The sequence below is a fragment of the Sorex araneus genome, chromosome 3 (genome assembly GCF_027595985.1).
Source record: "Sorex araneus isolate mSorAra2 chromosome 3, mSorAra2.pri, whole genome shotgun sequence".
Lineage (NCBI taxonomy): Eukaryota > Metazoa > Chordata > Mammalia > Eulipotyphla > Soricidae > Sorex > Sorex araneus.
Genome location: NC_073304.1, coordinates 66,677,469 through 66,701,634, shown reverse-complemented (window position 1 = coordinate 66,701,634; position 24,166 = coordinate 66,677,469). Strand labels below are relative to the sequence as shown.

The 24,166-nt window shown below is 37.8% G+C and overlaps 1 protein-coding gene across 2 annotated transcripts in view; it reads left to right on the top strand.

The window, feature by feature from the left end:
* SCFD1 (sec1 family domain containing 1) overlaps nt 1-24,166 on the top strand; it is a 102,275-nt gene that overhangs the window by 32,733 nt on the left and 45,376 nt on the right. For both annotated transcript variants that reach the window (XM_004617786.3, XM_055133041.1), the window contains 4 exons: nt 8,971-9,110; nt 12,113-12,203; nt 13,013-13,086; nt 14,078-14,159. In XM_004617786.3, the coding sequence (XP_004617843.2) occupies nt 8,971-9,110; nt 12,113-12,203; nt 13,013-13,086; nt 14,078-14,159 (387 nt within the window). The remainder of the gene's footprint in view (nt 1-8,970; nt 9,111-12,112; nt 12,204-13,012; nt 13,087-14,077; nt 14,160-24,166) is intronic.

The window sequence follows — 24,166 nt, the reverse complement described above, 5'->3', positions numbered from 1 at the left end:
ATGTTGATTAATGGTTCTAAATTCTTCACTTTCCCATCATTCTCAGCTCTATGATGAGTTTCAAGGTAGTCGACAAGAATTAGGTAAAGAGGATAAGAATAATCAAAGGCGGGGCTGGAGCAATAGTACAGTGGGTAGGGTGTTTGCCTTGCATGCAGCGGACCCAGATTCGATTCCCAGCATCCCATATGGTCCTCTGAGCACTGCCAGGGGTGATTCCTGAGTGCAGAGCCAGGAATAACCCCTGTGCATTGCCAGGTGTGACCCCCCCCAAAAAAAAAGAATACTCAAAGGCACCCCTGAATTAAACCCTGAATCTAGAAATCTGGGTTTTTTTGTTTTTGTTTTTGGGTTTTTTTTTTGGCTTTTTGGGTCACACCAGGCAATGCACAGGGGTTACTCCTGGCTCTGCACTCAGAAATTACCCTTGGCAGTGCTCAGGAAACCATATGGGATGCTGGGATTCAAACTCGGGTTGGCCTCGTGCAAGGCAAACACCCTACCTGCTGTGCTATCGCTTCAGCCCCTAGAAATCTGGTTTTATGAGTGTTGAAAAAGAATCTAGAGAAGAGAAAACATTTCAGCCACTCTTTGACTACTGTTCTTTGACATATGTAACCATATAATAAACTGAATGGATGAAAGTCATTCTTCATGAAACTTAGATTCTCATAGAGATATAGGCAATAAACATAATTTATAATAAGAAGATAAAGTAGACTATGGTGAACAGGTTTTCAGTCTTAAGGACAAAGAGACAATTGAAGAAAGGCCAAAAGGAGATAAAGTAGTAAAAAAATATGGTATTAAGGACAATAGCATTCCAAGCAGAAGGGTGCCTGATGTGTTTAGAAAATGATAGCCAATGTTGCTAGTCAGATGAGGCAGGGGAGGAGTAGAAGGACGTAAAATTAAATAGGTCACAAGAAGTTATATAGAATAAGGATGTTACATAAAAATGTTGACTTAATTTTGGAGAAAATTGAAGCCACAAGAAGTTTTTGAGTGAGAGTAATGCTTAAATACATTATAAAAATATCAGTTCAAACCATGTTAAAGACAGACTATTTGATGGGGTATAGAAATAAGGTCACTTATAAGAGAGGTCACTTATACGGTGATTGCAGTTAGCAAGAAATTAAGGTATCTAGTATAAGAACGAAAATGGTAGGGATTGCGATAATTATTGGGGAAAAAGTATGCAGATTGCAAGTGAATTGAATATGTGCACTTAAAATAGATGTCAGGGACTGGAGTGATAATACACTACGTAGAGTGCTAGCCTTGCACTCAGCCAATCCAGGTTTAATCCTGGTACCCTATATGGTCACCTGATCCTGCCAGCAGTGATCTCTGAGTTCAGAGCCAAGGGCAAGCCCTGGATATGGCCCTGAAATAAAAAAAAGAGGTCAGTAATGACTCCAAGATATGGATTTCTTCGTTGAGTTGGGAAAGAAATGGAAGGAGCACCTTTTGTAGTGCAAGGAGAAATTAAATACTGGGTTTTGGACATTTTTTAATATGAGGTCCTTATTAAAATAAAGAGCTGGAGAGGGAATTCAGTATGTAAGGCTTATACTCTTGTAAGACTTGTCCTTGTATGTGGCCAACAGAGTTTCAGTTTCTAGCACCATATATGACACCCAAGTCTTGCCAGGAGAGATCTCTAAGCACAGAACTAGGAGCAAGCTCTCAGCGTTGGTGGGTCTGGCCTCAAAAACAAACAAAAAAATTCAGTGTAGATAATAAGCAGTTTCCATACAGGGATATATATGAATCTGGAGTTTAAGAGAAAATTTGGTCTACAGTCTACCAGAGTAAATTAGACATCTTCTATGCATAAATGATATTTAAAGCCAAGGCTAAGATGAACTCTTCAAGGTAATGAATGTAGCTTAAAAAAAAAACAGAGAGAGAGAGAGATTTTTAACACTTAGCGCATAGGGAGATACATAAGAATGTACAATGTAGTGTGGAAGAAGCAGCCAGTGAAGTATGAGAACTAGATCTGTATTGTTTTTGAAGCCAGTGAACTTAGTGTTTCAAAGACAGACCAAGAATCAGCTTGGACAAATGCTGAGAAGTAAGTCACAATTGAATATGGCATTGTCAAGGTTTTTAAAGATCTTGATAGCATCAGCTTTAGTTTAAAGAGGATTTAAGTGAGATTGGTGAGAAAAGTCTAGAAAAGTGACTATAGATACACCTTAAGAGTTTTTTTGCTGTATAGGAAAACTAAGAAAATTAATGATTGCTGGAAGGGAACCTGAGATCAGAAAAAAGATTTTTAAAGGAGAGAAATTACAGCATATGTGTGTACCATTGGAATTGAACAAAACAAATGATTTATAAGGTAAGTTTCTGCAGGTCTGTCTGTGGAAGCATTAGTGAGGAGAATGATTGGTTGTCCCAACCTTGGCATTATGAGTGGACATTTTAGACCAACTAATTTCTTTGTTGTGGAAATTTATCCTCTGCAGCATAGAGTGTTTTATAGTGCTCTGGTCTCTGCCCTCAAATGCTAGTAGCTCGCTCTTCCTCACTTATTATAACCAAAATGTCTTTATATGTTGTCAAAATATATCTAGGAAGTGGAGAAGAGCAAACTGATTGAAAATTACTGGGGAAGTTTTAGCAAAGAGGACAAGTAAAACGGTCTGGGAGTAGTGAGAAAGATGTGGGATAGGAAGAATCTCAGGCATCACCTGCGAAGGCTACAGAGAGTAGCTATAGTTCAATCATAGCAAAATACTTCAGGGGAAATTTTGAGTAGCTTATTAGAATAGGAGATTTTGCAGATGACTGTGTTCCAGTGGGTATTACAGATGAGTTTGTAGGGTAGAAACATAAGACAAGATCAGAAGGAGAGTAATGTAATGGAAAGTCATGAGAGTGAAGTGCATGTAAATTGTTTTGATAGTCTCAATTTAGATTTGGTTGGTCCTGACTGGGTTTTTATAAGAACACAGAGAATCACCTCTTTACTCTTGCCATAGGTGTGTTTGAACTCTGTAGAGCACTGAAATGCTGAGAAGCTCTCTAATTCCTATACTTGAAAAGTTCCTTGGGGCGTGGGGGGTGGGAGGTGCTCTGGCGTACAAAGGAGGCTCACATGCAGGGTGTGATTACATTATGCTTTGAGGACAGGAAATAATTTGTTATGTACAAGTAATTGCTTTATTAAGAGTTCACGGGGCTGGAGCGATAGCACAGCGGGTAGGGCGTTTGCCTTGCACGCGGCCGACCCGGGTTCGAATCCCAGCATCCCATATGGTCCCCTGAGCACCACCAGGAGTAGTTCCTGAGTGTAGAACCAGGAGTAACCCCTGTGCATCGCCGGGTGTGACCCAAAAAGCAAAAAAAAAAAAAAAGAGTTCCCATTGTCAGAGGAGAAAATTGGGTAACAATTTAGGGCAAAGATTCCCCAGACCAAGCTAATAATGGTCCTGAGGTTTTCACTGTTCTAGGTGAAATAAGGATTAAAGTGTTCATGAGTGTTCATGACTTGCCTTCATAGTAATGAGTGTTCATGACTTGCCTTCATAGTAATTTTTAGCTTCTTAATCTTTGAAGTTAGATTATCCTTTTATAAAAATACAGGATAGGTAAAATTAAATGAAGGTATAGTTTTTTGGTTTTTTTTTCTGAGAGGTAGTGGGTGGGATGGTTCTAATTTATATCACCAAATGTAAAGTTGATAATCTTAGGTCTCCTAAAAATTATAACATAATTTTAAAATAAATAATAAATAAAATTAAATTAATATTGCTAAATTGAATTAATAAATAAGATTATAAATAAATTATGGAAATTATAACATGCCACTTTTTGACTGCTAAAACTGTCTATTTGGGGGCTAGGGGAATGGCCCAAATATCTGAAGAGCATGTACTGCATGAGGGAACCCCAGGTACAGTCCCTGGTACCACCTGGTGCCCTACGCACTAGCAGGGACTAGCTCAACTAGTGAGCCAGGAGTAGCTCCAAAACACCATTGGGTGTGACCCCAAAACAAAGCAAAATTTAAAACAGCTGCTTTTTAAAAAAAAATTTTTAATGAATCACCATGATGATCACAGTTACAGACTTACAGATTTTCGTGCTCACATTTCAGTCATACAGTGATCGAGTACCCAACTCTTCACCAGTGTCCATTCACCACCAATGTTCCAAATACCCCGCCCACCATCCGCACCCCACTCACCCCCAGTCCCCCCCATTCCCCCACAGCCTCTGGCAGGCACATTCCCTTTTATTCTCTCTCTTCTTTAGGGTGTTGTGGTTTGCAATGCAGGTATTAAGTGGCCATCATGTTTAGTCTATAGTCTACTTTCAACACACATCTCCCATCCCGAGCAGGCCCTCCAAGCATCCTTCACTTGGTGGTCCCTTCTCTATCTGAGCTGCCTTTTCCCCCAGCACATGAGGCCAGCTTCCAAACCATGGAGCAATCCTCCTGGTCCTTGTCTCTACTATCATTGGGTGTTAGTTTTCCATTCAAACAGCTGCTTTTAAGACTTGTTCGATGAAATTTTTTTTTCACCTAAGCTTTAAAAATGCTTGTAATTATACCCTTTATCTCCACAAGGTGGAGTAAAAGTCCTAGAGAAGAACTTTTTTTTTTTTGCTTTTTATTGGGTCACACCCGGCAATGCTCAGGGGTTACTCCTGGCTCTGCACTCAGGAATTTCTTGGGGGACCATATGGGATGCTGGAAATCGAACCCAGGTCTGCCTCGTGCAAGGCAAACGCCCTACCCGCTGTGCTATCTATCCAGCCCCATAGAGAGGAACTATTAACTTGGGTTTGCAGCTTGCTTTTTATGTAACTATCTTTCATGAAAATCTAGAACATAAGCGGATCTTGGAAGCAGCTATGAAAATTATTTGTGTTAGAAAGATGATTGTTGTCCTTTAACATGGAAAATATATTGTCAGTGAAAAAACTTTGTAGTGCTCCTTTCTTTTTATTTGGTGGGGATGGGGACACGACACCTGGCAGTGCTCAGGGCTTACTCCTGACTCTGTACTCAGGCATCACTCCTGGTGGGTCTCAGGGTACCATATGTGGTGTAAGGGATTGAACCCAGATCAGCCACATGCAAGGCTGTGCCCTATCCACTATACTATAGCTCCAACTCTTGCCCCCCCCTTTATTGTTTTTTGGCTTTTTGAGTCACACTCAGTGATGCACAGGGGTTATCCCTGGCTCTGCACTCAGGAATTACTCCTGGTGGTGCTGGAGTACCATGTGGGATGCCAGGAATTGAACCCACGTCAGCCGCATACAAGGAAAACTCCCTCCCCGCTGTACTATCGCTCCAACCCCCTGCCCCTTTCTTTTAATCAGGATAAAGCAAAATTAGCAATTATAGTTATGATTTATTTGTGTTATATCTTGGTTATCAGAAATGTAGATTTGAGTGTTCAAATATATTGAGTAGCAATCTTAAGCAAAGGAGTGAGGGAGCATTGTTTTGTTTGAATATCTTGTCTGTTTTTTTTTTTTTAAATCTTGATGTACTTTATTTTGCCTCTGATACTCATTTTTTTTAAATACTAAATAAGAATTTCTGCTAAATGTACATAGGGATAAGAAAATCTTCTTACCCCTTCAAAAAAGAAGTTGTTTCAAAGTAATATATTTAAAAGATTATTAGAAATTGCTAGAAGTATTTTCTTGAAAATGACTGATCTAGTGGATTCCTAAGGTGTAGTTTGAACTTTGAAGGTGGATGCTTTGAAATCAAGGTTAACAAAGCCTTCTGTGAAAAAAAAAAGCAGCGGGTAGGGCGTTTGCCTTGCACACGGCCGACCCGGGTTCGATCCCCGGCATCCCATATGGTCCCCCAAGCACCGCCAGGAGTAATTCCTGAGTGCAGAGCCAGGAGTAACCCCTGTGCATCGCTGGGTGTGACCCAAAAAGAAAAAAAAAACACACAAAAAAAAACAAAGCCTTCTGTGGTACTGGGGATGTGGCTCAGTAGTAGTAAGAATAAAATGGCAATTTTTAAGTAGGTAGAGGGGCTGGAGAGATAGTACAGTGGTTAGGTGCTTGCCTTGCAAATGGCCAAAAAGGGTTTGATCCCCAGCACTACGTATGGTCCCCCTATTACCACCAGGAGTGATTACTGAGTACAGAGCCAGGAGTAACCTGAGCACTGCTGTGCATGACCCAAGACCAGAAAACACCCTGCCCCAAAAAAATACAAGTGGAAAAGAAGAATTTTTCAGAATATGGTGCCAGGAAGTGATCCTGGGCTCCCCCTTTGAGCCATCTCCCTGGCCCTTTTCTTGCCATTTTTTGGTTGAAAGAATTCAGTTATTTTCCTCAAAAAATTTCTACATTTTTACATATGGTTGTATTTTGAGGATTCAATTTAACATGTTTACCTAGCCCTAGTATTTTCTGTAAACTAGTAGATCTGGAGAAAGGTTTGATTTAGCACAATTGTTAGCCAAAATAAAATTACTTTCATCTTGTTTTTTCCTGAGTGAATATAAATTTTAGTTCTGCATAAATGTGTATTACATAAATTATCCAAAGATAATTTTGTTAACATTAGCTTTTCTGGCTTTATTGATCTTTTTATGAAAGAACAGAAGGAAAATAAGACTGCTAAGACTGAAGACTTGCTTACTTTTTTTTTTTTTAAGCACTTCCCAATGAAGTTTGTGCCTAATGATTTGGGGTACCGTTGTCCAGCCTCTGAGTCAGGAAAATGTGAACTTATGTACTGTAGAACTAGATTACACTTTGCCATATTGAAACCAGCTCTGTTGTATTTATTTGTTGGGTAAATGATTGGTTTCTGTAACATGACTGAGTACAGCACAAAATGTTCCATTTCTCTGTTTTCAAGATTGAAATTTTCCTTATTTGCCTGGTTATTATGCAAACAGTGGAGATGTTCTTGACACTATTGTTTCGTAAAGTTCTTAACTTTTGTTCTTTCACCATTTTGTGTTTTCTTTTAAGTATTCTGTCAATACTTTCTGTATTCACAATATTCTGTCAGTCATATGCTGTCCTATTTTTGAAGTAGTAATTTTCTACTTCTAATTTGAATGAGCTATGTCATAATCATGGAAATACATAACTTCACTAGACTTCTTAGTTGTTTTTTTTTTTTTTTATAATTTGGGCCCAGGACTTACTCCTGGCTCTGCACTCAGAGACCACTCCTGGTGAGCTCAGGGGGCCATATGCAGTGTCAGGGATCAAACTTGGGTCAGCTGTGTGTAAGGCAAATACCCTATCTGCTGTATTATCATGCCATCCCCTTCAGTATACTTTATAATTAATGAATATTAACTACTTTAAAGTATTTTTCTTCTTCAGTATCCTTGTGTTGTTTTCTTTTGTGTATGTGGTGCCAGGAATCAGACCCAGGTTCTCATACAGACAGACAGGAATGTACTTTTATTTTTTTAAATTTTTTTTATAATAGAATCACTGTGATGTACAGTAACAGACTTATGAACTTTTGTGTTTGCATTTCACGCATACAGTGATCGTTTACCCATCCCTCCACCAGTGCCCATTCACCTCCACCAATGATCCCGGTATCCCTCTCACCACCCGCACCCCATCCCCCATCACCCCTCCCTGCCTCTGCGGCAGGGCATTCCCTTTAGTTCTCTTGAGACTGAACTACATCCTCAGTCCCTCAGTTTTTTGTTGGGGAGGGCACAACAGCATTGATTGGGGGTTACTCCTGGCTTTGTGCTCAGGGATCATGCCTGGCAGTGCTCTAGGATAGTAAGCAGTGCCAAACATTGAACATCAGCTACATGCAGGGCACCTGCCTTACCCACTGTATAGACCCCTGTCCAGGATTCTTCCTGCTGCCTCTCCCTCTCATGATTCTTAAGAGACTCCTTTGATGTTGCTGTTAACATTTTTTTATTGTTTTAAAGAGTTTTCAACTTTATGCTAAGTTTACTTTGTTCCTATATCGAGTATTTGTTGTGCAAATGAGGTTGAGATACGGGAATGGGGAAGAGGATTTAATTTGGATGGCTGTCCTGTGGTAACAGACTAGTGGAAAGATTTAAAATTAACAGGCTAAAATATAATATTGTATCTTTCGGGAATAGTCATGTTACCTCCTGTGGCAGTTAGACATTTATGCACTTTGTTATATATATTTAGATATATATATAACATGTTATGCAGTTATATATTCTGCTTTGTTATGCCACAAGAGAAAGGGGCAAGGTAACAAGCTGTTATGAAGAGCTTGAGGGGCCATAGAGGTAGGACAACAGGTAAGGCATTTGCCTTACATGCACTGACCTCTGAATTCAATATCTGGTACCATATATGATCCCCTTGAGCACTATACTGTGTGGCCCCAAAACAAATAAGAATGTGAGAGTTACAGAGGATATGGCTTCTGTACCTAGACTTAATAGTAATGACCTTTTTTTAATAAAAAAGGATTATTGTCATATATAACTTGATAAAATATAGAAGTTATTATTTAAAAACTTGAACCTTAGAATGTTGATTGTATCACAGTCATATAATTTCACTTTTTATAAAGAGAGCCAAATATTGAGTACCATGAGGTAACTGTGTACATAAAGATATAATAAAAGCTTTTAAATGTACGTACTATTTAGTGACTAAAAGTAATATATAAAAATATGTACTCCCAGTCTTTAAAAGGATATGTGTAAGTTTTCTTACATGCAAAGATAATTTTTTGAAGGATAAATGGGACCCTTAATATGGTTTTTATATATTAACTTGAAATTTTAATTATATACAACTACTACTTCAATTAAAATACATTAAGTAAAAGTTCATTTGTAATGAGTTTGGAAGGTCTTAAATTTCAGATTTTTTTCTCCTTGGAAATACTAGCAAGGGCATTAAGAATTTATGTTTTATTCTTTCTTTGTTATAGACAATATTATGTTTCTTTGATTCATAAAATTATTTAAAGCAATAACTTTTCCTTAGGATTTCCACTTAAATAGAGTTAATTTGGAAGAATCCTCAGGGATGGAAAATTCTCCAGCTGGTGCAAGGCCAAAGAGGAAAAACAAGAAGTCTTATGATTTGACCCCTGTTGATAAGTTTTGGCAGAAACATAAAGGAAGGTAAGTAATAGTAAGAGATCAGTTGCCCCTTATAAAGATATGAAGATGTTATCTGACATAATGAATTTGACTTTTAAAAAATCAGAAATGTCGTGGCACTTCATCTGTACAGTTACATAGATCATGTATCTTATTGCTTGACTTCTTCAAATTCCTAGGATGTTTTCCTTCCTTCCTTCCTTCCTTCCTTCCTTCCTTCCTTCCTTCCTTTCTCTCTTTCTCTCTTTCTCTCTTTCTCTCTCTCTTTTTTTTTTTTACTGCATGCTCTAGGGATCTTTTCCCTTTACTAAGCTTCAAAATGTTTTAGTAAATTTTTTAGGTCATCTTTTTAAGTTTTGTTGCTATTACCATAGACCCTTTAGAAACTATTTATGCTTTTCATTACTTTTTTTTTAAATTTGGGGTGATAGCTCAATGGGCTAGAATGCATACTTTGATGTGGGAGCCATGGATTCAGTCCCTTGCACTACAGGTATGCCTCTCTTCCCCCCCAAAAAAAATGTATTTTGTCTTAAAGCAACATTTGGGCTGTGATTTTTTTTCCCTTTGTGTTTCACTTCATAGTTTTAGATATCTGAGAGGGATACTTAACCTTGAAAACCAGAGATTTATTCAAAGTACATTAGGAATAGTTGGAAAAATTGTGACTGGTCATTTGATTTATTATGGGCAAATACACCTATCCCATGCATTATGTCTCCTTAAAGTTTAGGGTACCTCATAAGCCAAATTACCATTTAAAGAGTTAAACTAGTAGTTTTATGGGCAAGAAATTATTCTAAACAAAGAAATCTTTCTTATGAGAGAAAAAAGATTTAGCTCACCAACAAATACTGGAACTATGTTCTCTATTTTAGTCTTGACTATTTTGTTACCTATTTTTATCCCTTTATAAATCGTCTGTATTCTTTATATGGTTAGAGTTTTACTTTTCCCTCACATATCAAAAAGAAGAAGTAGAATATAGAATTAGTCGATATACTTGGGTTTGGGGGCATGTTTGTCTTTTTTTCACTTACAGCTTTTTCTAACACTTGGCAAATCACATTGCTATAATAAATATTTTATTTTCTCTTCAAATAAAAGTTACTTCCTTCTGAGTATGGCAATTTTAAGGGCTATTATAATTGTATTTTGAGTACTATATTTCTCTTCTGTAGTATATATTTTCTTAAAGAATAATGAAGAATAAGAAATTTCATTGGCTTTATACTCAATAATTATTTCTTGCGGTGCTCAGGGGACATATAGGATGCCAGGGATTAAACCCAGGTTGGCTTTGTGCGAAGCAAACACCCTACTTGCTGTACTATCGCTCTGGCTCAGAATCCCTAGTCTTTTTTTTTTTTTTTTTTTTGCTTTTTGGGTCACACCTGGCGATGCACAGGGGTTACTCCTGGCTCTGCACTCAGGAATTACCCCTGGCAGTGCTCAGGGGACCATACGGGACGCTGGGATTCGAACCCGGGTTGGCCGCGTGCAAGGCAAACGCCCTACCCGCTGTGCTATCACTCCAGCCCCAGAATCCCTAGTCTTAACTAAATTAACTACTAATCATCATCACTGTAGTGAAGATTAAATGAGAGAATTAAAAAAAAGAGAGAGAGACCTAATTCTGATCCCCAGCATCCCATATGGTCCCCTGAGCACCACCAGGAGGAATTTCTGAGTAGATGGCCAGGAGTAACCCCCCTGCACCACTGGGTACAGCCCAAAACCAAGACAAAACCAAAAAAATAGTATAATATTTGTCATATAGTAATCATTCAGGAAATAGAAGTAGTTATTTTTCTCCATTAGCCTTGAAATCTGAAGACACTGGATATTGAAAGGATCATTTCATTCAACCAGCACAATTTATAGATGACACCAGGGTCCTGAGAGAACCTGCTGTCAAGACAGTTTCCGTCCATTGTAATTATGTGGAACAAATGCTTCTGTCTCCTCAGTGTAGTGCTGAGACCTCAAAACTGTGTTTTGTTTTGGGTTTTTTTGTCTGCATAAATTCTGCTGGAGCTCAGCTTAGTGCTCATATTTGCTTTATGAATGCAGATTGTATTCCTCAAAGTATTTTCAGGAATTGCTGTCATTTCTGTTAGTTTCCACTAGATGAAATGTGCTGACTTTTTGTCAAATGTAACCACGTTTCAGGGCTGAGGAAGGGGTAAAGGTTCCTCTTTCATTGCTGTTGACACCATCCTGTAGGGTAAAAAAAAAAATCCTCTCACCAACACTAATGCTATAAATGAAAAACGCACATTTCACAGGCAACATATTTTCTTTTTTTTCTTTTTTTTTTTTTTTTTTTTGCTTTTTGGGTCACACCTGGCGATGCACAGGGGTTACTCCTGGCTCTGTACTCAGGAATCACTCCTGGCGGTGCTCAGGGGACCATATGGGATGCTGGGATTTGAACCTGGGTCGGCCGCGTGCAAGGCAAACGCCCTACCCGCTGTGCTATCTCTCCAGCCCCGGCAACATATTTTCACTTAGATTTATTCAACTTTATTACTGTGTGACACTTTTTTCTACCTGAGCTACAAATCTATAAATTTGTGACATAACTAATTACTGACATAAAAAAAATTACTGCTAAACTGCACTCACTTGGAACAAAGAGCAGGTATTAGACAGAGTTGCCATCCATATTTCTTAAGGTTTATTTTATTTTATTTTATTTGGTTTGGGGGCCACACCTGACAATGCTTAATGCTTACTCCTAGCTCCGCATTCAGGAGTCACTCCTTATTGGAGCTCAGGGAACCATGTAGTGTTGAGATTGAACCCTGCTGGAAGTAATCTCCCCAGTCCCTCGGATGTGCGTTTAAGTAGTATTTATAACATAAATAATAATAAAAATCTGTAATTTTGTCTCTACCAAGTGTTCGTTTTATTGAAAATATATTCAGATCTTAATAGGCACATTTAAAATAGTAATCATTATATGTATTTTAAAATTCACACCAAAGATGCTTAGTTCCTTTTCTGTAATACTCTTTCAGTCCATTCCCAGAAGTTGCAGAATCAGTTCAACAAGAACTAGACTCTTACAGAGCACAGGAAGATGAAGTCAAACGACTTAAAAGCATTATGGTAAGTTTCTCTTTGTTTTCTTAGGGAATTTTAGGGAAGTAGGACAACTGAAGGAGGACAAGACACAGTTATTTTTTTCCCTCAAAACTAAAAATGAAAAATATTGCTTTAACAATAGCAAAAATATCTAAAACTCACATAGATATCTTTTGCGAAAAGGAATTTAGGATCTGGAAGACTACAACAGGTAAAGCCCTTGTCTGCATGTAGCTGACCCTAGGTAGTCTCTTGCAGCCCACATAGTCCCCTTAGCATCTTTAGGAGTGATCCATGAGCACAGAGCCAGCAGTAAGCTCAGAGCACCCCCGCCAAAAAAAACAAAAAGCAAAAAACTGAAGAAACAAAAAAATCCAAATAAGAGAACAAAAAGTTTTAAAGAATCATTTGAACATATGATTTGGGGGGGTCGGGGGACAGGCTTCACCGGTAGTGCTCAGGTCTTACTCCTGGTTCTGCTTTCAGAGATCACTCCTGGTGGGCTCAGGGGACCATATAAGGTGCCAGGGATTGTACCCAGGTTGGCCATATGCAAGGCAAATGCCCTATGATGACAAACTTTTCTATAACTGTTAAAATGCATATGCTTGCTCCTTAGAGAAAAAAGAATTATTCTGGGTGACCTTAACCTTCCCGTTTATCAGTACTCTTAAGTGTACGTTAATTGTGGGATTTTTTCAGTGTGAGGGATTGGACCTCACATAAAGGGCTTATTTTCTACCTCTGAATCACATACCTTCTCTGGAATATATTATATTTATGCTTGGGCTTGGGACTTTTTAGTAGACCTTGGTACCTTTTTTCCTTTCTAGGGACTAGAAGGAGAAGATGAAGGGGCCATAAGTATGCTTTCTGATAATACTGCTAAGCTAACTTCAGCTGTTAGGTAAGTAAGGACCCTGTTCTCTTTGAATTCTTTCATGGATAGATGTGAGAGGTTTAAACATTGATCAATATTTTAAGAGTAGGAAATAGTAACATCTTTAACTTTAAAGAACTAAATTACATGTATAATATGCTCAAGTTGATTTTAGTTTCCTGTTACATTGCAGAGCATTTGCTTTCACTTTATGTGATGTTGTGATGATGAAAATTTTTATCAAGAACATTACTGCTCTTTTCTTTTTGATACTTTTGAATGATACTCTAGAGAGGGCAGTGTATTTTAGAAATCTTAAATAAAATCTTATTTCCAATAATTGTTTCATTCTAAACCTCCGACTTTTGAAATCAAAATAAAATGGTAGAAATAATGAAGGGCCAGAGTGATAGTACAGCAGGTAGGATGGTTGCCTTTCACATGGCCAATCCAGGTTCGATCCCCAGCACCCCATATGTTTTGCTAAGACTACCAGGAGTAATCTCTTAGCGTAAAGCCAATAGTAAGCCCAAACAGCACCAGCGGGCCCCCAAAACAAAACAAATAAAACAGGTCGGAGTGATAGTATAGTAGATAGGGCATTTGCTGTGCACGCAGCCAATCTAGTTTAATCCCTGCACCCCCATTGTCCCCTGAGCCCTGCTAGGAGTGGCCCCTGAGCGAGGAGTCAGGAATAAGCCCAGAGCACAGACAGGTGTGGCCCCAAAACAAAAATAAATAATTAACGATAATGTGGTAGGCATATTGTTTTAAATTTTAAAAAATTTTTACTTTTTTTAAAAGGTAAATACAATATATTTGCAAGCCAAGGGTTAAATTTAATAAATAAAAGCCTGGGAGGTTAAATTTAGTTAATAAAGAGTTTAAGACAATGACATCATTGTCATTTTGCCACTGATTTGCTGTTCTTAGTTTTCTCAGAGTAAACACCCAGGTGTGGGTTTTATTGGTTTTGTTGTTAGAAATTTTAATGGTTACTTTTCATTTTTTGTTATAGTTCTTTGCCAGAACTCCTTGAAAAAAAAAGGCTTATTGATCTCCATACAAATGTTGCCACTGCTGTTTTAGAACATATAAAGGTAAATTTCACTTTCCCCTCAAAATAGAACTTGTATTCATGTGTTATGCTTTTTTAAATACTTAAATGTTCATTTTCTTAGTCCTCATGATATAACATGAAATGCAATTATTAAGGATGACATTATTAATTTTTTTGTTTTTACAAATGAGGAAACTAGAATCTTGAAAATTAGTGATTTTTCCCAAGGTCATACATCTAGTATCTAGTCATTAATACAAATTTTGGTGTTCAAGAGAAATATAGTGGGTAAGATTCCTGCTAGGAATGATCCCTGAGCATAGCCACATGTGGTCTCAAAAAAAATTTCTTTTCATAGTAATACAGAACTAGACATCCCTTTCAAATAATCCCATCTAAAAACCCATTAATCCTTTTGATTATATAATTTAGTTCTGGACTTTTTGGTTTTAATTTTTAAATTCTATCTTATTAAAGTACTGTGATGACAAAGTTATTCATAGATGAGTTTTAGATATACAGTGTTCACCAACAATCCCACCACCAGTGTGGATTTTTAATTTTAAATAAGTCTATTAACATTAATAAAAACTTACTATCCTTTTTTAGAGCTCTTGAGTATGTTCTCTCTCCCTCTTCTTTCTCTCTCCCTCTCTCTCTTTTTCTCTTTTTTTTTCTCCTCCCCCCCACCTCTCCTTCTTTCTCTCTCATTATCTCCTATGGGAATATATGTATAGCCCGGTAAAATACATTCAACAGAGAATTTGCGTACAAGAATAAATATGAAAAGTATGAATGTAAAATGAAAAGTTAGGCAAAAATTTGTTGCACTGAAATATAAACTATGATTATGTAGTTAAGTATTTCATTTATTAATATATTTTTGAGTAATTACATGTCAAATGGTAGTCTTAGATTCATATGTACAGTTGAAGAAAAGTGTCAAGAAATTGGAAAACAGATTCTAAGCAATTAATAGTTTGTGTACTTTGTGATTTAAGATGTTCTGTGAATTTTCTTTAGCAATAGTACAGCGGGTAGGGCGTTTGCTTTGCACGAGGCCAACCCGGGTTTGATTCCTGCATCCCTCTTGGAGAGCCCGGCAAGTATCCCAAGATACTACCAAGAGTATCCTGCCCGCACAGCAGAGCCTGGCAAGCTACCCATGGCGTATTCAATATGCCAAAAACAATAACAAGTCTCATGATAGAGATGTTACTGGCGCCCGCTCGAGAAAATTGATGAACAGGATAACAGTGCTACAGTGTTATATTTTTTTTTCCAATTCTTTAAACCATTTTTATTAAGGTATAAGGATTTAGATACTGTTAAGTGTACTTTTCATGCATATATCATTCAGTTTTTGAGATTGAAAATTTAGTTCTCACAGCTGTATAATCAGAAAAATGCCAGGCTCCATTCCTACTACCAAACTGAGTTATGTAACTCTTAGTTATACAGTAAGTAAATAATTATTATGTCTACGTAAAGTACATAATTTCTAAATATTTGCAAACATTCTTCCACTAGTTTATAAATACACTGAAGAGCAGAGATTAGAATTCTGCTTTGAGAAGACTGACTTATTTATTTAATTGTATTATATGTATTGTGGTAGATCCCGGGCTGGAGCGATAGCACAGTGGTTGGGCTTTCCCTTTCACTCGGCCAACCCGAGTTCGATTCCTCCGCCCCTCTCCGAGAGCCTGGCAAGCTACCAAGAGTATCAAGCCCGCGTGGCAGAGCCAGGCAAGCTACCCGTGAGTATTGGATATGCCAAAAACAGTAACAATAAGTCTCTCAATGAGAGACGTTACTGGTGCCCGCTCGAACAAATCGATGAACAACAGGATGACAGTGATATAGTGACAGTGGTAGACCCATGAAATTCTGCAGTAAACACAAAACTCTGTTTTCTTATAGTGACTGTAGACAAAATAAATAAATTAGAATCCTGGAATGCATGTCTGGCATAGACAGTGCTCTGAGTTTGATCCCCAAGATGACATGAGTCCCTACCACTGCTGGGTGACATCCTGGTGGCCCCCGGTCCTAATAAGAAGCCTCTCCCCCAAAGAAAGAGAGAACAGGATAAAGCTGACATGAAAATAAATACAATAAAATGTGAGTCAATGGAGAATGAGTAGGCTGGATGTTAGTTGATTTTATGTAAGTGTTTTTAAATAATCATTTTACTATTAAGGAAGATACCCTTTTCTAACATGATTTCAAGAAATTGTTATATAGGACATTCATTTGCAGAGGAAAAATAACACATCATTACTTGTTGGGTTATTTTAGGAAACTCAGTAAATATTAAGGTTTTTTTACATTTTATATAGACATATAAATATTTAATGTATTAAATATTTTTATATAAATTATCTATATTTAACAAATTACATATTCTAGAAGTTACTTTAGTAAAAGATTCCAGAGGGCAGCAGTGATAGTAGAGAGGATAAGGCCTTTCGTGGAGCCAGTCCGGCTCTATCCTTGGCATCCCATATAGTTCCCCCAAAACTGCCAGGAGTAATTCCGGAGTACTCTTACAGGAGTAAACCCTGAGCACCACTGGGTGTGTCCCTCCTCCCCACCAGAAGAGTGAAAGAGATTCCAATAGTATAGAAAAATGCAGTGTTTTCTCTTAAGAGTCTCATAATTAGGTACTGGTGGTGTCATAAGAACAGTGGCAGAGGGTGCTGGGCACATTAGTAGTGGTTACGTGCCACAGATCAAAACCAGGTTGGACACACACAAGACCTTACCCACTTGTACTCTCTTAACTCCTCACTTTGTGTACTTGGAAAACATTATGTAGGTCATTTTAGTCATAATTTTAATGTTTTTGTGTTTAAAAATCTATTACTAAGGTTATAATAATGTGAGTGTACAAACTTACTGCACCTTCACTCACCGCAATGTCATTAAATGTTTTTAGGAGGACTCAACTATAGGATAAGTTTGCATATTAAATAATTTTTTCTTATTCTAAAAAATGTAAGGCACCTTCCATAATAGCACTTACAACAGTATTCAAACAGTAAAATAAATACAATGGATAATTGCTGTACACTTTTAGTATACACATTTTCAAATGTCACTGTCACTGTCATACTGTTCATCGATTTGTTCAAGTGGACGCCAGTAACGTCTCTCATTGTGAAACTTGTTACTGTTTTTGGCATACCCAGTACACCACGGGTAGCTTGCCAGGCATTGCCGTGCGGGCACGATACTCTCGGTAGCTTGCCAGGCTCTCCGAGAGGGGCGGAGGAATCAAACATGAGTCAGCCGCATGAAAGGCGAATGCCTTACCGCTATGTTATCACTCCAGCCCTTTCAAATGTAGCTTTGAATTTTCTAGCAACCATGAATAAAAACACATGATTAAGTTAAAGAGGATTTCTTATTAGAAAGGAGGTATTTCTATTCTAAACAAAGTATTTTTATAATCATATTACAGAAGACATTTATATTGGGCCTTTCCTAGAGTGAATAATCCCTGTATCATTGTATCACTGTCATCCTATTGCGCATCACATTTGCTCCAGCGGGCACCAGTAATGTCTCCATTGTGAGACTTTTTGTTACTGTTTTTGGCATCTCAAATACACTATGGGTAGCTTGCCAGGCTCTGCTGTGTGGGCGGGATACTCTAAATTGGACTGGAGCGATAGCACAGCAGGTAGGGCATTTGCCATACATACACACAGCTGACCCGGGTTCAATTCCTCTGTCCCTCTCAGAGAGCCCGGCAAGCTACCGAGAGTATCCCACCCACATGGCAGAATCTGGCAAGCTACCCATGGCATATTCAATATGCCAAAAACAGTAACAAGTTTTACAGTGGAGATGTTACTTACTGGTACCCGCTCGAGCAAATCAATGAACAACAGGACAACAGTGCGACAGTGCATATATAATAAATTACTAATTATACTAAATATACTAAAATATATAATTTTTGCTTTTCTTGATTTTTTAAAAAATTGAAGTAATTATGGTTTATGCAACTCTATATATTTTAGCAGGTACAATTTCCTGTCTCTTTCAAATATATATCACCACCCAACAATTACAATCACCACTAGTATTCTCTTACCCCTCTGGTAACTTCTCTTCTGCAGTCTGAGTCTGCAGGTTTATTTCCACTTATTTGTTTCTTTGCTTTTCTCTATCCCACATATACGTGAGAGCATCTAATCATTGTCTTTCTTTTTCTCACTCATTTCACTTAGCACATTCCCTGACAACTTTATTCATGTTATTGCAAAAGGCAAGATTTCACTTTTTCTTGGTCACTGAGTCCATGAAAATATCCCTCTCCCCGTCATGCTCGATTGCTCTTGCTCTCACTCTCTTTTCCCCACTTTCTTGCTCTATGCTCGGGGTCACTCCTAGCAGGGCTTGGGGGATCATATGGGGTGCAAACCCAGGTTATCCACGTGCAAGGCAAGTGCCCTACCCACTGTACAATTGCATCAGCCCCTGTCTCTCCTTAATAGGTTCCTCACCCAGTGATCCTCAGACTGACAGTGCGGGCCTGATGGTGCAATGCTCAGGCCAGACGTGCTTGGGCCCAGCAGGGCCATTTTGTGCTGGGGCATCACACTTGCCAAGAGATGTGTTCCTGCCCTTTGAACTATCAGCCTAGCCTTCTTTAATGTATTGTATGGTTTCAGATTTAACATATATGCCTTCAATCCATTTTGACTTCATTTTTGTGCATAGTATGAAATATGATCTGGCTTCATTTTGCATGTATGGTATTTTACATGTGGCTATCCAGCACTATTTGTTGAAGAAACTTCTCTTTCTCCCTTTTACTTTCCTTTTGTGGAAGGTATGGGTGCGTTGGGCCATACATGGCTATGTTCAGGACTTGGTCTTGGCTCTTTGTTCAGGGATTACTTTTAGCAGTGCTCAGGGAAGCATATGTGACACCAGGGATTGAACCTGTATACAAGATAAGCACCTTAATCACTATATTACTTCTCTGGTCTTCCTTTCTCCCTTTTATAACAGCTGATAAATTAACTATCCATATGTGTTAGGATCTCAGTTCAATTGAAAGCACGAATATTGATCTTCATGTCTTTTTTAAAATACCAATATTATACTGTTTTGATTAACTTTTTACACTAAAACTGAAAAGAAGTTAGGGAATATGAATTTTTATTCTTTCTATTTTGTCTCAGAATTGCTTTGACCAGTCTTTCATGGTTCCATACAAATTTCAGTAACATTTGTTCTATTTCCTTGAGTAGTATTACTGGGATTTGATAAGGTTTGCATAAAATCTACCTAGTTCTTTGAATATGATTGTAATTTTTATTATGATTGTATAATGTTAATCTTTCCAGTCTATGAATACAGAATAACTTTTCATCTCATTGTTTTCTTTCTTTTTAGAATGATTTATAATTTTCAGTAACAAGTTTTTCCTTTCCTTTGTTAAATTGACCCTTTAAGTACTTTCTGGACCTCCAAGGATGCTCAAATAGTTCAGAGGCATGGCAGCCACTTCCATCCATCCATCAGCTTGGGCTTCATGATTTGTACTCAGGTCATCAGTGCTAGCCCAATGGTGTTCAGGGGGCCACGTGGTGCCCAATATTGAATTCAGAGCCTCACTTGGAACTATCTCTCCCCAGTCCTTAAGTTTTTTTAATAAAATTGTAAATGGAACTTTTTTTTCAAATTTTTTTTTCAAATTTATTGTCTACATATAGAAGGGCAACAGAATTTTGTGTTTATCGATCTGATAGCCATTCACTTTATTGTATTGGCTTATGAGTTCGTGTGTGTGTTTGTGTGTGTGTGTTTAGTGGCGTCTTTAGAACTTTCTCTGCAGAATATGTCATTTGCAAATAGTGACGTTTTCTTTTCCAGTTTGGGTCCTTTCTATTTCTTGTGTAATTGCTGTGGCTAGAAATTCCAATAGTGTGTTGAATTACAGTTTTGAGATGGACATTATTGTGCCTGGTGTTAAAAGGAAACTTGAGTTTTCCACTGTGAAATATAGTGATAACCATAGATTTATCATAGGTGGCTTTTGTAATGTTGCAATATATGTTTCTCTGTTCCCATTTCATTGAAGAAATTTGTTTTTGTTTGGGGGCCACAACCAGTGATGCTCAGGGGCTTCTCCTGGTTCCGCACTCAGGAATCACTCCTGACAGTGCTTGGGAGACCATATAAGATGGTGGGGATTGAACCCAAGTCAGCCATGTATAGGGCAAGTGCCTTTATCTGCTGTACTGCCACTCTCGTCCCATCACTGAAAATTTTTACAATTAACATTAAATCTTGTCAAAATCTTTCTCTGTGTCTATTGATTGGATCATGTTTGGGTTTTTTTTTCTTTAGTTGATGCGTTGTATTAATTTGTGGATGCTAAAGTATTTTTGCAAGTAGGAATGAATCCTACTTGATCACTGTCACTGTCATTGTCATCTCCTCACTCATCAATTTGCTCGAGAGCGGGCACCAGTAACGTCTCCATTGTGAGACTTGTTACTGTTTTTGGCATATTGAAAACTGCCACAGGTAGCTTGCCAGGTTCTGCCATGCGGGTGAGATACTCTCGGTAGCTTGCCGGGCTCTCAGAGAGGGGCAGAAGAATCGAACCCAGGTCGGCAGCGTGCAAGGCAAAACCGCTGTGCTATTGCTCCAGCCCCTTCCTTGATCGTGATTTTTAATTTAATATTTTCTTGAATTGGTTTGTCAAGGTTTTGTTGATGATTTTTAATGATACCGTACTTTTAATATCACAATCATGGAATTCAAATGGGAGTTTAAAAGATGATATAACATTAAAATGTATTCATGACAGGAATTTGTGGATGGGCATTTTGGGTCACAACTGGCAGTTCTCAGAGGTTACTTCCAGCTCTGTGCTCAGGATTACTCCCAACAATGCTGGGGGGCACCAGATGGGTGCCAGAGATTGAATCTGTGTCAACCACGTGCAAGGCGAGCATTTTACCCACTGTACTATCTTTCTGGCTCCCATGAGAACAATTTTATAAATATTCAAAATAAAGATCTAAATTTATAGCCTTTCAGTTATTTTTCTTTAATTATAGTATTTTCACTATCGAATGGAAATATGTCAAACTTGTGTGTATGTGGAAATATAGCACAGATCTTCCTGCATGCAAGGCATTTGCTTTACAACTGAACTACATCCCCACCTCAGGGTTTCACATTCATCATATTCTTCACCTGACATTGTTCTATCCTATCTTTGCACAGAAATGAAGCATTGGAGTGAGTTTCTTTCAAAATTTCTAAGTCTCTCTGACAAATGCTCCAGAATGAATATTTTTAGCCACCTATGTAGAAAGCTGTGGCAAATAATTTCATGTACTACCTGGTTTTGTGAAACATAATTTTTATATTGGTAAACCAATAAAATTTGCCAGTACAAGATGCAGCAAAATGAACACCTAAATAATTGAAAACTTATTGATGAAGTTGTCACAAAAGTGACAAACAGACATCACAGACTATTACAGCATTTTAAGAATGGAGGAACAGTTTAGCCAGATACAGCCTGAAAAATAGGAACAAAATATGTGAAGAGGAAAGAATCAGAAAGACTTTGTCATCAATCAGTCAGACTGAGGTGAGAAACGAAAATTTTTAACAAATAGTGAATAAGAATCCAAAAGTAATTGGTGCCTTTATCTAGAAGGAAAGTGGTAGGGAACCTACAATTGTAGGAAGAAAAAGGTAATTGTTTTTGGCTTATCTGACAAACTGTTCCAAGATAATGGATTTTCAAAAGGTAAACTATGTATATTGAACATTTCAGATGACTTTTAAGAGGTTTCCATTATGGTAAGGAGAATGACAAGGTTTTAAAAGTGCCTCTCTTTGTTGTTTTTCAACTCAGTAGGCTGTTGCCAATCCAAAGGAAAAACGTAACAGATTATGAATATATATGTGTCACTGTCACTGTCATCCCATTGCTCATCGATTTGTTCGAGCAGGCACCAGTAACGTCTCTCATTGAGAAACTTATTGTTACTGTCTTTGGCATATCCAGTATGAAAGGGTATCTTGCCTGGCTCTGCCACGCGGGCTCGATACTCTCGGTAGCTTGCCGGGCTCTCGGAGAGGGGCAGAGGAATCGAACTCAGGTTGGCTGAGTGAAAGGTGAAAGCCCAACCGCTGTGCTATCGCTCCAGCCCATATATGTGTATCTCTATATATTATTTAATACAGATGTTAAGACAGTACACAGACAAGTAGAAAACATAGACCACATTGATTACTGATAACTCTGAAAATTGGAGAAAAATGATAGAATTTTCAAAAGTCAGATTCTTCGTTCCTTTTTGTTTTGGTTTGGTTTTTGGTAGTGGGGGCCACACTCAGCAGTGTCAGGGCTTACTCCTGGCTCTGTGCTCAGAGATCACTCCAGGCAGGGATGGGGGGACCATTTGTGGTAGTATCGAGCATCGAAAATAGGTCAACACATGCAAGGCAAGTGCCCTACCTGCAGTGCTATTGCTCAGGCCCTCCAAAGAAAGAACAAAGCAGTTTTTGCAAAGTTTATAACTCTGAGTTTATATCCAGTAGATATAGTTTCTACTCCATGTAATCTTTAGCTTTCTGTAATACTTCCATATGTGTCTGTTCTTGTTATTGAACCTACCCAAAATTGATTTATTATGTTAGCCTTATTGTTTTGTTTCATATTTTTAATTTTGTCTATTATCCTTTTGTATTTTTCTTTACACTTATGCATAAAAATTTTGTTGTTGTTTGGGGGTCACATTTGAGCATTGCTCCAATCTTACTCCTGGCTTGGTACTCCAGAATCATTCCTGACAGAGATCAGGGGACCATTGGGGTGCTGGGGATCAAACCCAGGTCAGCTGTGTGCAAGGCAAGTGCCTTGCCCACTGTACTATCTCTCTGGGCCCTGAATTTTGAGCTTCATATTTTTTTCTTACTTTAATTAGTTGAGAAAGAACCTATAAGTTTTATGTCTCTGGCCAAAATAACCATTTGCCACATAAACATAAATTATGTGTGTTACCAAAATAACACATATGTACTAATTGACAAATATGCTTTCTTTCATAAAGCATATACAAAGGAAGCAATAAATTGAGGAATATATAATTTTCCCTACTCTTTTCTGTGGTGTTCATTGAAGTCTGACCTGGATTTGAATCTCATCTTTCTGCTACTACTACTCTGGTAACCTTGATAAATTCATGTCTGTATGTGTGTGTGTGTGTGTGTGTATTTCTCTATCTTTAAAATGGGGTTAGCAATTCCAAACTCAAAATATTATTTGGAGAACTAAATTAAATAGTCTAAGTTTATAGTTCTTTAACTCTGTTCTCTCGTACTGTTTTATAGGCACATTATACAGGTCACTTGTATCTATTTTATGTTTAGGATTCTGCAGAAGATTTGGTTTGAGAAAGAGGAGTCTAAGGTCCTCTGTTTAAAAAAATAAACACTTGAAAGTCTTAGTTGTAAGTACATTACACATAGTAAATACTGAACAGATAGTAATTCTTTTATGCATGTTACAAAATCTCTACTTCTTTCTCTCCTGCATGGAAAGAATAGTTCACAGAGAGCAGGTTTAAATGCTAAATTATTTTTATTTAACTCTTTATTGATGTATCATAGTTTCATGCCATACAATTCACCTATATTTAAAGTATACATTTTAGTGGTTTTTAGTATATCAAAGTTGTGCAACCACAATTTTATTTTAGAACATTTTAATCAAGTCCAAAAGAAACTCTATACCTTGGCCAGAGAGATAGGACATATGGTAGCAGCTTGCCTTGCATGTTCCTGACCCCATTTCAGTCCCCAACTTCAGGGACCCTGAGAACAAAGCCAGGCATAGCCCCACAAACACTGTAGGGTATGATCCCAAAAAATAAATTTATACCCATTAACAATCAAACTACTTGGTTTGGATTTTATTTTCATTGCTTTTTAGAAGTTAAAACGGGAATAAATTAATGCATCAGAAAAGCAAAATGAATCAAACATCTGTATCTA